Source organism: Leuciscus leuciscus (assembly GCF_965113295.1).
Source record: "Leuciscus leuciscus genome assembly, chromosome: 10".
Lineage (NCBI taxonomy): Eukaryota > Metazoa > Chordata > Actinopteri > Cypriniformes > Leuciscidae > Leuciscus > Leuciscus leuciscus.
Window position 1 is genome coordinate 3,674,454 of NC_138734.1, and position 17,306 is coordinate 3,691,759.

General features: G+C 38.9%; 1 protein-coding gene across 1 annotated transcript; it reads right to left on the reverse strand.

Annotated features, from left to right (window-relative positions):
- Positions 1-637: 637 nt before the first annotated feature.
- shkbp1 (SH3KBP1 binding protein 1) lies at positions 638-17,265 on the reverse strand. Its single transcript, XM_082182189.1, has 18 exons — positions 17,068-17,265; positions 16,759-16,812; positions 16,486-16,531; positions 16,284-16,357; positions 16,109-16,167; positions 15,935-16,015; positions 15,670-15,837; positions 14,541-14,631; positions 14,268-14,458; positions 13,957-14,072; positions 13,746-13,833; positions 12,881-12,997; positions 11,064-11,234; positions 9,821-9,976; positions 8,822-8,918; positions 7,911-8,095; positions 5,693-5,819; positions 638-3,725 (listed from the first exon to the last, which is right to left on the reverse strand). The coding sequence occupies exons 1-18, from the start codon at positions 17,118-17,120 to the stop codon at positions 3,098-3,100; spliced, it is 2,502 nt and encodes an 833-aa protein (XP_082038315.1). The 5' UTR covers positions 17,121-17,265; the 3' UTR covers positions 638-3,097.
- Positions 17,266-17,306: the final 41 nt, after the last annotated feature.

Sequence of the window (17,306 nt, forward strand, 5' to 3'; positions counted from 1 at the left end):
GGCTACATCAGCTGTGAGTAACCATAGCAACAGGCAGTAAACTGAAGGGTTCTACGAGCTGAGCGGACTATAAATATCTCCGGTTGCTAAATAAACCGTCAGGCGTAACCAGGGAAACCAAGTTATTGTTCGTAAAAACTTTAGATTTCGATTGTAAAACGAATTAAAATATAAACTAATGTTTTAAAAATGTGTTATTTGGCAAGTGACCATGGTATAAGCGGGTTAATGCCCGACGAGGTGTCCATTGTCAGGTATTAATGGACTTCGGCGGAGGCTGCGCGTCGGACGGTTCACGCCTCGCCGTCGTCCATTAATAGCAGCTACCTGACAATGGACACCTCGTCGGGCATTAACCCTTACATAGATTCAGAGGCATAAGGCACTGTATTACACACAACAATGCAACAATAATAAAACAATGCATTGACATTTACTTTTGATACTCAAGTACTTTTAAAAACAAGTACGTCTGTACTTTTACTTAAGTAAAAATCGGTCTTTACAACTTTTACTTGTAACGGAGTAATATTTGACCAGTAGTATCTGTACTTTCACTCAGGTAAGGAAGTTGTGTACTTTGTCCACCTCTGTTTTTTCCTGATATTGATAACTGAATGAATGCATTCACATACAGTAACATAAAAAGAGTTTTATTCAGTGTTCTAGGAGGAATACAGTAAAAAAAAGAAGAAAAAAAAGGAATAACTTATCAAATGGTTCATGTTCAACACAACAAGATTCGTTGAATTCACAGCGTCCGAGTGTCATTACAATCATCACCATTCAGTTTACATTTAGGGATCACAACTATAACAGAATTATATCTGGCATTGACACCACATTTTCAAGCATTAGCCTACCATAAATAGGGTCAAATACTATGAGGTTTTTGACAAAAAAAAAATCTGATAATTTGAACACTGATCATTCAGGACTGCAGCTTTCTGCATGTTTGGGGTTCATATTCGGCAAACAATCTAATTCAAGCCGACTTTAAGGAGTAATTGAGGATTTTACTATAGTAACAGCCCATTTCATAGGCAGACTGATCCTATACAGCAGTGAAGACCCAGAACACACTCTCAGGTGTGACACAAGCTGCCAGATCTACTGGATCAAGAGTCGGACTGGTGGAAATTGCACTGAATGTTTGCAGAATATATATATATATATGAATATAGATTGTGTTGTGTGTGACAGAGCTTTGCTTACACTATTACTGTCCTCATTAACTCACGTCTACACTGGCTTACTCATGCTTGTTAGTTATTGACATAAATGCATTTTTGTGTGGTAACACTTTACAATAAGGTTTCATTTATTCACTACTTTAGTTAAAATTAATTAAGAATGAACAATACTTCTACGGGCATTTATTAATATAAATGAATGTTCATTTCAACATTTACTAATACATTATTGAAATTAGCGCTGCACGATATTGAAGAAAAATGTGATATGCGATAACTCATATCGATATTCAATATGATAATGCTTAAAATGTGTAAAATAAACTTAAATTATCTTTAAAATATATTTTAAATTATATAACCCACATACGTGTTTCGCAGTCTTTGTGTGATTATAAAACATCCCTACAGCTTCTGAAAGTGAGCATCAGTGTTTTACTGTCGCAGAATAAGTGTTATATTAACATCAGTGTAAACCTCAGGGTTCAAGTTATCCTACATTAGGGTTATTAAACAACAGAAACTCAATAATCAAATGTAAAAATAAAACACTAGTTTTCACTGTATGAATTAAATATATCCTGATTCTTATTAAAGCTACAAAAGTTATTCAGCCGAGAGCAGTGAGTGATTTTCTCTTCGTCTTTTGTTCATGTTATTGTAAGCGGTTGTGATATGCAGATCACGATATATATATTTGCGATATTTCGATAATTTGCGATATTTCGATATTTATTGTGCAGCCCTAATTGAAATCAAAAGTTGCATTTGTTAACATTAGTGAATGCATTGTGAACTAACATGAACAAACAATGAACAGCTGCATTTATATGAACTATTAACAAAGATTAATAAATACTGTACAAATGTTTTGTTCATTGTTAGTTAACAAATGAAACCGTATTGTAAAATATTACCATTGTTTTTACATATTCAAATAAATATGTATATATCTTTTTTTTTTTTAGAAGAACTACTTATTCCAGACATAAACAAATTGTTTGATATTTTATGATTATCGTCATAATTCAATATAGTGTCTGTTCCAAATTTGACCAGTGGTACTTTTTTTGTTTACATATACTTTGTCAATTCTGAGTAAGTATTACATAAAATAAGTATTCATTTAAATTCATCTATGTTTTGTACATCTTATTTGCCACCATTATATATATATATATATATATGCCCACCCTGCTCTACAGATATCAGTATTAGCACTGACTATTAAAAACAAAATTAGCAGTCGAGCACAATTGCATAACCCTGTTAATCTGAACCATGTTCACACATATCTGCATCTGAGAGCTCATGCTGTAATATTAACCAGAGCTCAACTAACCAGCATGAGGCACTAAACAACAAAGCCTTGAGAAGCTGAAGTGTGTAATGTCTGCGCCAGCATCACCAGATGGAACTGATAAAGCAATCAATAATTCAGAGGCTGAATAGATGCCATTGGCTGGCTAAACACACAGTCCCGCCCCCAAACTCACTCGATTGGTTGAGCCAGTGTTGCTGATGCTCAAAGAAACGGGCTTATGTTTTGAGAGCTCTAGAGCCACAGTGTTCCTACGTTTCAGTGGTTTTCAGTTTCCTTCGCATATATTACGCTTGGGAAGTTTATAATCACGCAAAAAAATAAAATAAAAATAAAATAAATCAGCTTTAAAGCTAGTCCATTTTTGTATAACATGATTAAACAATCCTGCCTTCACATTAACATGACCAGAAAGTGTCAGGAGTAAATATAAATCACTTCCATGTTTCTTTGTTCAAACGAAAAAGTTACGGAATGTTCACCTCATTTACATGCGATCTACATAATCTCATAACTCCACATTCAATATTATAAGGCACCCTGTGATACTGATATTTTGTAAAGTATAATACATGACTCCCTCTCAGAAGCTGGTTTCATTCATATGAGGTTTAGGGCTGGTGGAAGAAGGAGAGGCGGGGCTTTCTGGCCCAGGTGCGCTCTCATTGGACGGGCTCTCGGTGGTCGGAGAGGTCAGAGGTCGCCTGGGAGACGTGGGTGTTTGTGATCTAACTGGACTGAGGGGTGAAGGAGAAGCGTTTGGTGCCGCAGGAGCTGGTCTTCTCATGCATGGTGCTGATGATGATGATGATGATGGTGGTGGTGGTGTCGATGATAAACATGGCGCTGGCAGGGCTGAGAACGACGATGGTATTCTGAGTCCGAGCCGAGCCTCGAGCTCGCTGCACACCGCTAAGCTCCGCCTCCCCGGGTCCAGGCCGCCCGTGTCCGAGCACTTGGCTCGTTCCTGACAGCGCTCCACGAAGCTGCCTCTCCGGATGGCCCCGAGGCCGTCCCGGTCCCGGCCCGGGTGAGGGCTGTTGCTGGCGCTGCTGGCCAGAGAGGACTGGCTGAGGCCGAGGTGGGCCGGCAGCTCGCGGGGTTTACTGAAGGGAACCAGAGGGACCTGACGAGGAAGACTGCCAGAAAGAGGAATCGGGCCCCGGAACCCAGTGCCAGCTCGAGTGCTTTCACTTAACTGAGACTGGAGACTGTGGGAAACACGTGAGAGGTATATTACTGATCTGACGGCATTGGCACCATTATAAACAGTTCATTGGTTAATGGAAAGTTCCCTAACTATCCATATGGTAAAAAACTGTAACAGATCTAATGGGATATTTTAAGTAATTTTACAGCAAATACTATTAAATGCACAGACTTTGGAAGCAAAAACAAATGATTATCGTATAATTTAAAACAACAACAAAAATTTTAATTCCCTAACTGTCTGTATCCATATGCTTGCTTATTTGGGGACACTTAATATTCAACAATATTATTGATCTAATGCATTGACACCATTATATGAGAACTGAACTGAGCTGGACGATGACATCACGGTTTTCTCCAGAGCGGCTTATAAATGAACTAAATTAACTTTTTTACAACAAAAATGACCCATCACTGAGCTGACTTAAGCTGGATTGTGACGCTATTTTCTTCTGGATACAAACTTTGTTGCATTATTTTCCTGGTGTCTCTGTAAAGCTGCTTTGAAACAATCTGTGTTGTAAAAAGCGCTATATAGATAAAGCTGACTTGACGTACAGGACATGCAGAGAATACAAGTTTAATACTAGAACTTCACACTGTGTAAAATTGTTCAAACTGAGATTTTAGTGATGGGACTGCTTATCTAGTCTGGTTATTGCAGTAATTACAATTACAGGGTTTCTGCAGGTTTTATGAAGGTAAATATAAGACTTTTTAAAGACATTTTTAAGACAAAGTAAAGAAAATGCAAGGAATAATTGAAGGCAACACAATTACATCAATATGTTCCCTGAAGAGTTGCTACTACATCTCAATGTGTTTCTCAGACAGAGTTTGAAAATACAACTTCCAACAACATATGCATTCACTCATTTTACAAAGTAGTAGCTTGAATCACTCTATTCACAACCAATAGAATATGGAAATAACTTTTACTCTGGTCACTCAAGCAGAAACATGTTTTCCATACCTCCAGTATGTTTCCCAGTGCAAATTTCTAAAGATTCTTTATCAATATACATTTACTGGAGATACAAAATGACTTAAAATATGAAGTCTTGTTTTATGCTAAATTGATCAAAATGAAGCATGTTTATGATTAAAACAAGAACAAATATCTATCAAATATCAAACATCTATTAATATCAAATATCTATTTCTAAAAATCTAAAAAAGTATCTTGATTTAAAGTTGTATTGGAAAACAGGACAAAAATACTGAGGAAGATATATTTATATTTTTATCTGCAATCTATTGCACATTTAATGCCATTACGTAATGAATTTAAGACATTCTGCTCTTATTTAAGACCTTTTAAAGGCTTTAATTTGTGTAAGGGCAAATTAAGACTTTTTAAGAGCTTTTTAACACCCGCAGAAACCCTGAATTATAATATACCCTATAATCCAGGAAAAAGCACCTGAATATAAGTTGCAACGAATCAAAAATTGCATTGTTGAGAGAGAAAAACCCAGATAAGTTGCATTCTATTATTACATTCAGAGTAAAACACCAGTATGTAAAATACTGATAAATAATACAAAACATTTGCACATTTTTTACGTTTAGGTGAGTTCCCCTAACTCTACAAAAATCCTTTAAATTTAACAGAATACAGAATAAGAATGAAAAATGTAAGTATAAATTAAATGGTTAGTTCACTTAAAAATGAAAGTTCTGTGATCATTTTCTCACCCTCAAGTTGTTTCAAACATGTATGAATTTCACAAAGGAAGATATTTTGAAGAATGTCGGTAACCAAACAGTTGAGGAAAAAAATACTATGAAGTCAATTGCGGTCCATCAACTGTTTGGTTACAGACATTCTTCAAAATATCTTCCTTTGTGAAATTCATACAGGTTTGAAACAACTTGAGGGTGAGAAAATGATGACAGAACTTTAATTTTTAAGTGAACTCTTCCTTTACTGAACCCGGGTAAGTGTGGGAAGGTGTGTGTGTACCTGCACATAGAGTTGCGAGAGGAGTGTGTGAGAGAGGCCGCAGGACTCATGTCTGGCGTTCGGGTCAGAGCCAGATCACACTGGTCCAGAAGCTCCAGAAGCTCCTCTTCAGTGGGACCGCCCAGAGCTTCAACACACAAACACAAACTTATGATTACAGCACATACACCGCATTTCACAATCATTATTACACAGCTCTGTGGAACACTTGATTCTGATTGGTCAATCGCTCTATCCAGCGGCGTGTTATTCCCAGATAACAACGGCTGAGAACAGAAACACCGGCTCATCCGGGTCACTGAAGTCAGCAGCGCTCGCTAGGAATGGGTTTTCTTCATGGAAGTTTTGCTTTTGGTGAGCTAATAAAATATTAAAACTCAGTCGAATCAATATTTTGTGTACAGTTATTTAATATGCCATCCAGTATCGTGGACTCGCTCTCTCTCGTTTCATACAAACGCAGATGCGGGCGGCCATACACTGTTGGATTATAAGATACAAACAGGAACGATTTTAAAACAGTTTAATCAGAAATCAATATCTCTGATCTCCATAATTATTTATGTGTTGAAATGCTGTGTAATGAGTGTATGACTGTATACCGTATCTCTTAAATGTCCGTAGTTTGATCTCGCCGCTGAAACTGCTCTCTCCGCGGAAGCTTTGCGTTTAAAGAGCTAATCAAATATTTGAACTCAGATCAATATTTCGTGTCTAATTATTTACTGATGTGGCAAGTATCCGTGTAATATGCGGGATAATGTACATCCAGCCGGTTGTTATCTCAGAATAAACCCCTTCAGGTGTGTGTGTGTCAGGGTTCAAGCACTTTTCAAGCACTTTAAAGGTCCATTTTAAAGCTTTTTCCAGCACCTTACACCACCGTAAATTACATACCAATACATAGTCAAAATTATTATTTCGCATTTTTATCACATTAAAAGAGATAATGCTATAAACAGCCAAAATTGTGTTTTGTAATCAGATATTTACGCAAATCACAAGTTTTATTTTTCAAAATGTATCACTGTCTAAGTAGATAATGCCTATGAATAATACTTTTCATTATATTAATGTCTAAATATTGCTTCCCAGATAATGTGATTTTCAAGTAATTTCAAGGGCTGAAAAACGAAGACAAATATTTTACAGGCCTTGGTTTTGGGACACATTCTTGATATAGGCTAGACAAGGTTTGAACAAAATCTGAGACAGCGCAACAACAACCTGTAATTCCATTTAACCCAGAAGACTCTGACAGTGCACAAGCACCTGCCTGATAAATAGCCAATATTAATAATAAAATAAAATAAAGTATTTCATTGCCAAGACATACATTTATCTACTGGAATAGAGTGTAAATATTGCATAAGGCCATCCTCAAGCTTACAGTAGGCTAACTTACTTGTATGACACTCCATCTGACACGATTTCTGTTCAGCAGTCAACAACTGTTGTTATGCACTGGGCTGATGTTTGCAGGTTTTAATTTGCGGGTAGTTAACGTTACAGTTACTGTGCTGTAACTTTGGCTATGTTCACTGCATATTCCACAAATGAACGTGCCATAACTGACATGCAATACTTACATTACATTATCACACCAAGTACTCTCAATCACTAATGAAAGTGCTATTTATTTCAATGGCTTGCACCGCGCGAGGACGTTTTGTTGCTGCGTCGACCAAAGCATTGGCAAGCTCGCGCAAACGGCGTGGTCAAAAATAGTTCAACTTTTGCCGCTGCGCTCAGTGACGATTAACCGCGCGGCCAATAAAAACGGGGCATCCAAACAAGCGCGGAAATCAAAATGAAAACTCCGCCTACTTTTGCTCAGACCAGCGTAGCGCTAATTGCTCTGTATCTGAAGGGCTACATTTTATTTCTCCATTTAATAAACGAACTATTGAGTCAGATAGGTATTTGTTGTGAAAGAAATACAGTTACAATTTCAAGCATTTTATCCCAAATTTAAGCACTTTTCAAACCTTGAAAACACAACATCAAAATTCAAGCATTTTCAAGGATTTCAAGCACTCGTACGAACCCTGGTGTGTGTGTGTGTGTGTGTGTGTGTGTGTGTGTGTGTGTGTGTGTGTGTGTGTGTGTGTTCTCAGAATAAACCCCTTTAGGCTGATGAAGACCCCGCGGATCACCCTGTCAGGGTTTATTCTGAGATAACAACCGGCTGGATGTACATTAATGCTCCCATGCTCACCTTTGATGTCCACTTTCCCTGCGATCTCCATTGCCGTGGTGAGGTCCCACATCTGGATGCTGCCGTTGCTGTGTCCGCTGAAGAGATACCGACGGGGCCTGGAGCCGATGCGACTCGATCCCTCACACTCATGCACCACAAACGCCGTGATGGACGTCCCGTCAACTGAGCGCACCTCACACACCCTTCAAAGGGGAGATCACGTTTAGCACCTCCCACAAGTGTTGCTCGACACGCAGTCCAAGGATGTCTTCTAATCCGTTCAACTCTCGCCAAAACTGAACCTAGGCTCTTTTTGTTAATCTACCCGAGTCAATCTTTCGTGTAAAAGCATAATTAGAATGGAAACGCCACTTTTAAGATTGACCGTATTTTCATTTTAGGTCAAAATCTTTTCATTGAGATTACAAGTTCATGACATTTCCTCATATGGAGTCAGTTCATTACGTTGCATTCGGAGATCGACTACTTTTGACTGACAAAATTCCAGCCACCGGAAACACTAACTGATAAAGTGAGTCGTACAAAACCTTTCTTTTTAGTAAACTCTGTGTACACAAACAATGTTCTCAATGCTGGAGTTCATGTGTAGAGCCCCTGGTGATACTTCCAGCACAGTTTCATGTTGTGTCGAGCCTTCTTAGTGTTTTAAAAATAGCGATTTTGATGCTATCATAGTCGTGCCCCAAGCACTCCCATTCATTTTGACCGAAAACGAAAATACGGTCAAACTTAAAAGTGCCCTTTCCTTTCTAATTATGCTTTTACATGAAAGGTTGCTCCGGGTAGATTAACAAAAAGAGCCTAGGTTGCATTTTGGCGAGAGTTACGCTTTAAGCAGTCAGAAGTGTTACTGTTGGACATGTAGTTTGTGTAGAACAACAGTTTAATGGCGGTTATATTAAACTGACCTCTTCCCATTGGAGGAGAGCCTTACGTAGAGTTTATCAGTGTCAGGAACCACACGCTGGATGAACACCTGCTGCTCGTCACGCTCCCCGTACGGACCTGCAGGAACAAGAGGCAGGCACACATCTGACCCATGACCAGTGCAGCACATAAATACATATACACTACCGGTCAAAATGCTGGAATAATACGTCTGTGAAAGTGTCTTCTGCTCACCAAGACTGCATTTATTTGATCAAAAATAGAGAAATCTGTAATAGTGGGAATTTGTTTTATATTATTTATTTTAATATATTGTAAAATTGAATTTATTCCTGTGATCAAAGCTGAATTTTCAGCATCATTACTCCAGTGTCACATGCTCCTTCAGAAATCACTCTAATATGATGATTTGATGCTCAAGAAACATTTATGATTATTATCAATGTTGAAAACAGTTGCTGCTTCATATTTGTATAAACTGTGATGCATTATACAATTTAAAAGTTTGATATAAGATGTTTTGTATTGGAAATGAACACTTTTATTCAGCAGGGACACGTTAAATAGATCAAAAGTGACAGTAAAGATTTTAATGTTACAAAGGATTTTGTGTTATTAAATAAATGCTGTTCATGCAACTTTATATTCTATATATAAAAAAAGCAGTTTCCACAAAAATATTAAGCAGCAAAAACGGTTTGCAACATTGATAATAATAAGAACCATTATTAATAATTGAGTACTGATCATAATTGATATCTGAGCAGCAAATCATCATATTAGAATGATTTCTAAAGGATCATGTGACACTGAAGACTGGAGAAAATGCAGCTTTGATCACAAGAATAAATTACATTTCACTATATATAACAATATAAAACAGTTGTTCTAAATTATAAAAATAATAAAATAAATCCAGCCTGGGTGAGCATAAGAAACTTCTACCGGAAGATCTTAATGATTCCACACGTTTGGTCCTGAAGGAATGAGGCTGTTTGAGAATGATCACTTCATCGTACCGATTTCAGTCCCAGCAGCGCAGCCTCCGTGACCGTCGATGTCGTCCAATGAGAGGATCTTAAAGGAGGTGAGAGGAGTGGAGCCAGGCTGGGTGGAGATCATGCCTCGGAAACGCGTCACCGTCCAGGTCCGGACGTGATTGTTGTCTGCACACACTGCATGGAGGAAGATAGGTTACTACTAGTGATTTTACACCTTTATCCCCACTGTATTTTGCATATGTGACCCTGGACCACAAAACCAGTCACATGGGTCAATTATCTGAAATTGAGATTGAAAATCTGGAATCTGAGGGTGAAAAAAAATCGAAACATTGAGAAAATCTCCTTTAAAGTTGATCATTTATGTTGGCGATTGTGCAGCATTCACTCACAAAAAACATAATTTATACATCATCTAAAAGCTGAATAAATAAGATGTACGGTTTGTTAGGATATGACTATTTGGCTGAGATACAACTATTTGAAAATCTGGAATCTGAGGATGCAAAAAAAATCTAAATATTGAGAAAAATTTAAGTTGTTCATTTATGTTCGCGATATTGCTTTATTCACTCACAAAAATATTTTTTTAATCTATTTTCGGTAGTAAATTTACTAAATATCTTCATGGAACATGATCTTCACTTAATATCCTAATGACTTTTGGCATAAAAGAAAAATCGATAATTTTGACCCATACAATGTTTTGTTGGCTATTGCCACAAATAAACCCGTGTGACTCGTGACTGGTTTTGTGGTCCAGTTCAGTTCATCTTTATTCGTTTCCCGAAGGCAATTTGGTTGCAACATACAAGCATACACATAAAACAATGTCACACACACATACAAGAAATACGGGGAAAAAAAAAGTACCCAATAAATACATTTACCTTGAGTTTTAAAACTTTACAGCTGAGGGGATAAATGAATTTTTGAACCGATTCGTTTGACTAAGTGGAGTTCTGTACCGGCTACCAGAAGGGAGGAGATGGAACTCATAATACAAGGGGTGGGAATCGTCTAACAAAATGGTCTGGGCTTTACCCAAACCTGTCTATGGTATAACTGGGCCATAGTCATCTGCTTCCTCCCCGTTATTTTATTTCCCTGATTTACAATCCTCTCAATACGATTTTTTTTTTTTTTTTCACGTTCAGAGAATTGAACCAGCAGAACAAAGAAAAGGATAAAAGCGACTCAATATAGGATCTGTAAAACATGCACACATGCGTCACACATGATCGAGACATGGCCTCCTCACCAGAGATGAGATGTTTCTCAGACAGCATGATCTTGGTAACAGGACTGCGGTGAACAGAGAAGGTCTGGAAGAGCTGTGGACCGGATCCCACCGTCTCCGGATGCTGAACTATCACACGCACTGAGCCTGAACTGGTGCCATACGCGATCTCGATCCAGTTCCCACTGTCACCTGAACACACACATGAAACAAGACTGTGAACAACAAGTGTGCTTAACTGTGCTGAACGTGCACTTGTGTTTCAATTCTTAAAAGTATATATTTAAAAAAAACCTGTTCTTGCAGATGATATAATATTAATGAATTCACTTTAGAACACTTAACTACAATGATAAAGATAGTTCTACAAATCGTTCTAAATATAAAAGAATAGCAGAGTCCACACCACCACTATAACGATAATTCCCAGATAAAAACACTGACAGCCAATCAGAATCATTCTGGCTTTAAAGAACTCGAGCATTTAAAGCGGCAGACGACAAAACTGCAGCACACTTATAATATTGTGAATGATAACGAGCGCTGGTGTGGACGCTAATATAGTTATCAACTTGGTATGAACGGGCCTCTGAGAGGCTGGTGTGTGTCTGAGTGTGTGTGTGTGTGTGTGTGTGTGAGGATATCTGAGGCTGGTGTGTGTGAGGATATCTGAGGCTGGTGTGTGTGTGTGAGGATATCTGAGGCTGGTGTGTGTGTGTGTGTGTGTGTGTGTGTGTGTGTGTGTGTGTGAGGATATCTGAGGCTGGTGTGTGTGTGTGTGTGAGGATATCTGAGGCTGGTGTGTGTGTGTGAGGTGTGTGAGGATATCTGAGGCTGGTGTGTGTGTGTGAGGATATCTGAGGCTGGTGTGTGTGTGTGAGGATATCTGAGGCTGGTGTGTGTGTGTGAGGATATCTGAGGCTGGTGTGTGTGTGTGAGGATATCTGAGGCTGGTGTGTGTGTGTGTGTGTGTGTGTGTGTGTGTGTGTGTGTGTGTGTGTGTGTGTGTGTGTGTGTGTGTGTGTGTGTGTGTGTGTGTGTGTGTGTGTGTGTGTGTGTGTGTGAGGATATCTGAGGCTTGTGTGTGTGTGTGAGGATATCTGAGGCTGGTGTGTGTGTGTGAGGATATCTGAGGCTGGTGTGTGTGTGTGAGGATATCTGAGGCTGGTGTGTGTGTGTGAGGATATCTGAGGCTGGTGTGTGTGTGTGAGGATATCTGAGGCTGGTGTGTGTGTGTGAGGATATCTGAGGCTGGTGTGTTTGTGTATGTGAGGATATCTGAGGCTGGTGTGTGTGTGTGAGGATATCTGAGGCTGGTGTGTGTGTGTGAGGATATCTGAGGCTGGTGTGTGTGAGGATATCTGAGGCTGGTGTGTGTGTGTGAGGATATCTGAGGCTGGTGTGTGTGAGGATATCTGAGGCTGGTGTGTGTGTGTGAGGATATCTGAGGCTGGTGTGTGTGAGGATATCTGAGGCTGGTGTGTGTGAGGATATCTGAGGCTGGTGTGTGTGAGGATATCTGAGGCTGGTGTGTGTGTGTGTGTGAGGATATCTGAGGCTGGTGTGTGTGTGTGAGGATATCTGAGGCTGGTGTGTGTGAGGATATCTGAGGCTGGTGTGTGTGTGTGAGGATATCTGAGGCTGGTGTGTGTGAGGATATCTGAGGCTGGTGTGTGTGAGGATATCTGAGGCTGGTGTGTGTGAGGATATCTGAGGCTGGTGTGTGTGAGGATATCTGAGGCTGGTGTGTGTGTGTGAGGATATCTGAGGCTGGTGTGTGTGTGTGAGGATATCTGAGGCTGGTGTGTGTGTGAGGATATCTGAGGCTGGTGTGTTACTTGTTTTGGGCGTCAGGTAGACACTCAGAGCAGTTATAGCATCTTCAGTGGGATCTCGGTACAGCTCAGTCACCAGCAAATCATTATCCTTCATCCGCAACGGAAACTTCTGGACATCTGAAAGATGATGGATGATGATGTCAGTGATCAGCGTGATGAACATCTGAACAATCATGAACACACACTAGAGCTGGATGCTATTCTTTAATGTATCCGAATAAATGACAGCTTAAGCAAGTATAAATCAAGCTAACGGCATCCAGTACATCACAATATTACTGTTCTAGCTTCAAATTCAACAATAAACTGTTTATATTTTTTATATTTTATAACCCTGTAGAAATGCCTTTATTAATGATTACATGTGAATAAAAGCCCAAATAAACATATAAAAGCCTAAATAAACATGTTAATCATATAAAGCGATCGTGTCTCTTCAGAAGGCTTGAGTTAAACCGTCATAATTCATATGGATTTATTTTACAATTTCTTTATGATTGTTTTGAACTTTTGAAACTTTATGATTGTTTTGAAGCATCAGAGTTTTGGACTGTCAGTCAAGGTTCATATTTGTTTTATATTGTTTTGTTTTATATTGTTTGTTGTATTATTTGTGTTTTTCTTGTCTTTTACTCTGTTAGCACTTTGAGTTTGAGAAAAAAATAAAATGTATTATTATTATCTTCATTTGTGTTCTGAAGATGAACGAAAGTCTTACGGGTTTGGAATGACATTAGGGTGAGCAATTAAAGACAACATTTTAATTTTTAACCCTTTAAACAGTTTTTGATTATTTGATCTGATTATGCATCAAAACTTGACAAACATAAAACAATAGATTACTCCGGTTTGATCGTCACTTTACCTATATAGTAAATAGATCCATTATTACATCCCAAAATGAGGAAAGATCCGGCTGTGTCACAACTGTTGATGGGAACAACATCCTGGTTCTGCACAGAATGGTGAAGACATCATGAAGTGAGCACTTCCCTTAGTTTACACGCATCAGATGTAATGTGAACAAATGCAGAAAACATCTAATGAATCCCGAACAGTCCTGGAGCTCGACGTACCTGCCAGTGTTTGGTGACGGCGTTCCAGACTCCCACTTTACCCGTGTGACTGGTGGCAATGAGCTGATTTCCCACGAAGAACAAAGCCTCAACCGGCACATTCAAACTGAACACACCTGTGGATCAGAACACACACACACACACACACACACACACACACACACACACACACACACACACACACACACACACACACACACACACACACACACACACACACACACACACACACACACACACACACACAGATCAGGAGTGTTGCTTTACAAACATTTACACACAAAAAATGCATTTATGAAATAAGAACGTACCAATTTCATTGCCGTTGCCATCAGGACAGATCGCCCACAGAATGATTTCAGTGCCCGACGCCACAGCAACCATCTTATCATTGTCTCCCAGTGAGCCGCCCATGACCTTGGCATTCAGAGCCACCCTGTCAATCACCCAGTCCAGTCGAGGGCTGGTGAAGACCTGCTGCCATCCAGTGGACTCTTTAACCCTGAGCGTGAGTGATGCCGTAATTTAATGTGCGAGTCCAAATCATTTCTATTGGTGACGTGTCGTTCACACAGAAACCCTACCTGTAACAGACCACAAACTGGGCATAGCCCACAGCGATCCAGTTATGATGACCACATATGATTCTGACCATGCCTGGATCAGAGACCGGACCTAAACAAGAGCACACGAGGACAGAAATTAGCAGAAATTAGCATTTTAAACTGGTATGAACTAAGGGTGCAAACCTTAAATGAGTAAATGAGTCAAATATAATGGATTAAACCACAGTAGAATTGAGAAAAACAGAATGCAACAAATCAGAGTACAAATGAGTAGAGTAAATCAGAGTAGAATAAACTAGGGTAAACATTTTTTGAGTAAAATAGAATAGAATAAACCAGAGCTGAGAAGATAAGAATGACTGATTGAGTAGAAATGAGTAAAATAAAACACAACTGAATACAAATCAGAGTAGAAATTTGGAGGGTAAAATAGAACCAACCAGTAGAATAAAACAGAATAAAATAAAGCATAGTAGAAATGAGAAGAACAGAGTATAATGGAATAGAACTGATTAGAGCAGAACTGAGTAAAATAGAATAGAATAAATCAGAGATGTAGGACTGAAGAGATGAAATGTGTAAAGTAGAACAGAAATGAGTTGAGAAAGCAAATCAGAGTAGAAATTAGGAGAATGAAATAGAACATAATAGATTAAACTAAACCTAAAACATTTTTTTTGAAAAACTGAGTATAATGTTACAAAACTGATCAGAGTAGAACAAAATCAAATCAGAGGAGAAGAGCTGAACTGAGAAGAGAAAAACAGACTAAAAAAAGAATAGCCAGAACAAAGTAAAATAGAATAAAACAGAACAGCATAAACCATACATAGAAACTAGTAGGATAGAATGAAAGTGAGTAGAGTTAACCTGAGTAATAGAATAAAATAGAATGATAGAGTAGAAATGAGTAGAATCGAGCAAAATAGAATTGAAGCGAGTAGAACAGAGTACAATAACAACAGAATAAACCACAGAATAGAGTAAATCAGAGGTGGAAAAGAACAAAATAGAGTTAATCAGTAGAATAGAAAACAGAATAGCTAAAAGTAAACAGAATAGAACAAAGCATGTCAGAGTAGAATGGAATATAACATTATGTGGAACAGAATTGAATAGAGAAGTGGAGAATGTTGCAGTAGAACACCTGGCACTCGCTCCTCAATGACCGCTTTTCCCAGAATGCCAGCGTTGCCCAGGTTCGGTGGCATCGTGTTGCTCCTCCTCACAGGGGCTCTTTCCACCGGCGCCGAACGGCCACCCATGAACTGGGGTCCTGCCACGCTGTGCCTGTTCCTGCGCTTCACTGGGTACACTGTAACACACACACACACACACACACACACACACACGTGTTCATGACTGAAAGATGCTGTCCTGTTATACGACCTCAGGGTTGGTGTGTTCTGTACCTGGAGGCGGCAGGTATCCATTAAACAACACGTTCCCACAGGAGGAGCGATCCAACTCATCACACAACTGCAGCTTTCTCACTGAGGAGGAAAACACACACACTGAACCTTCATTTCCTTTAATAAACATCTGGATAAAACCATGAGGATGATGGCGGCGCAGCCTGATCTTACCCAGCGGCGTGATCCCATAGAACTCGGCCTCGTGCATTAATAAGTGAACCTCTATGGACCTGCCATAACAACAGTTTCTATAATAAGAGACTTCATTTTACAGTGTTAAATAATCCATATCACCGTTAACAGACTATCTGACACATTTATAAAATATACAGACTATGTGTTTTACCTGGGGTGAAGCTCTTTCGTGCGCAGGAAGTTGAGAATGGGCGCAAACAGAGACGGATCTCTGTCAATAAAAATCTGAAAAGACAGATTTTACATAATGAACATTTAAATGGCTCAAAGAATAGATTCTTAAATGTATAGACAGACTGATCTGCAACATTATTATTATTATTATCATATGAACGGAAGAGAGTAAACCTTACCGCTCCAGTCTCATCTTTAAGTGTTGATATCCGTCCACTTAATAAACTAGACAGAAGATAACAATACTTATTTATTATGTATGCAGCTATTGAAAAAAGCTGTCATATTATCAAATTTTAATTGTCCTAATGAGACTTATGACAACATGAAAAATCAGTACATCAGTTGTTATTATTATAAAACCTAATGTACGTTATAAAAGCCCTTATATGATCAGTATTCATAGAGGAAGGAAGAGTTTGATCAGTTTTAGCTTGATCTGACACACAAACCTTGAGAAAAAGGAGTCCGGAACCCACGTCAGAGTCTGTCTGGAGGTGCTGAACCTGAGTTTATATATTCACACAGAAACAGAAACAGAAAAGCGGTTTCAGGGGTTAACGTTACAGATCAGGCCTTTCTGCTGCTTCTATAGGTGTGCAGATGTTCATTACTGTCACACTGAGCGGGATAATGCTGAAGCGCTACTGTAGGCCTAGCTCTAATGAAGACTACACTCAAGTGTCGAACAGTTCTTAAGTGTGTTAATGAAGTGTGTGGCTTGTTTCGAGCAGGATATACAGTTGCTTCAATACACAAACCTTTTGCCCCCGACGTTAAGATGAATAATTTCTCCAATCCTCGCCATGATCATCGGTTTCAAGGCATAACATTCATATTATATTGTATATTTTAATAGGTATTTATAATTTCTTCATGATAAAAGCTATTTACTTGTACTCGCCGTTGTAAGGAAACAGCGAAAGAGCGGATGTTGCAAATTACTTGCGGAAGTGGAAAGGCGCTGTATGTATTTCAAAATAAAAGTCATTGACTATAT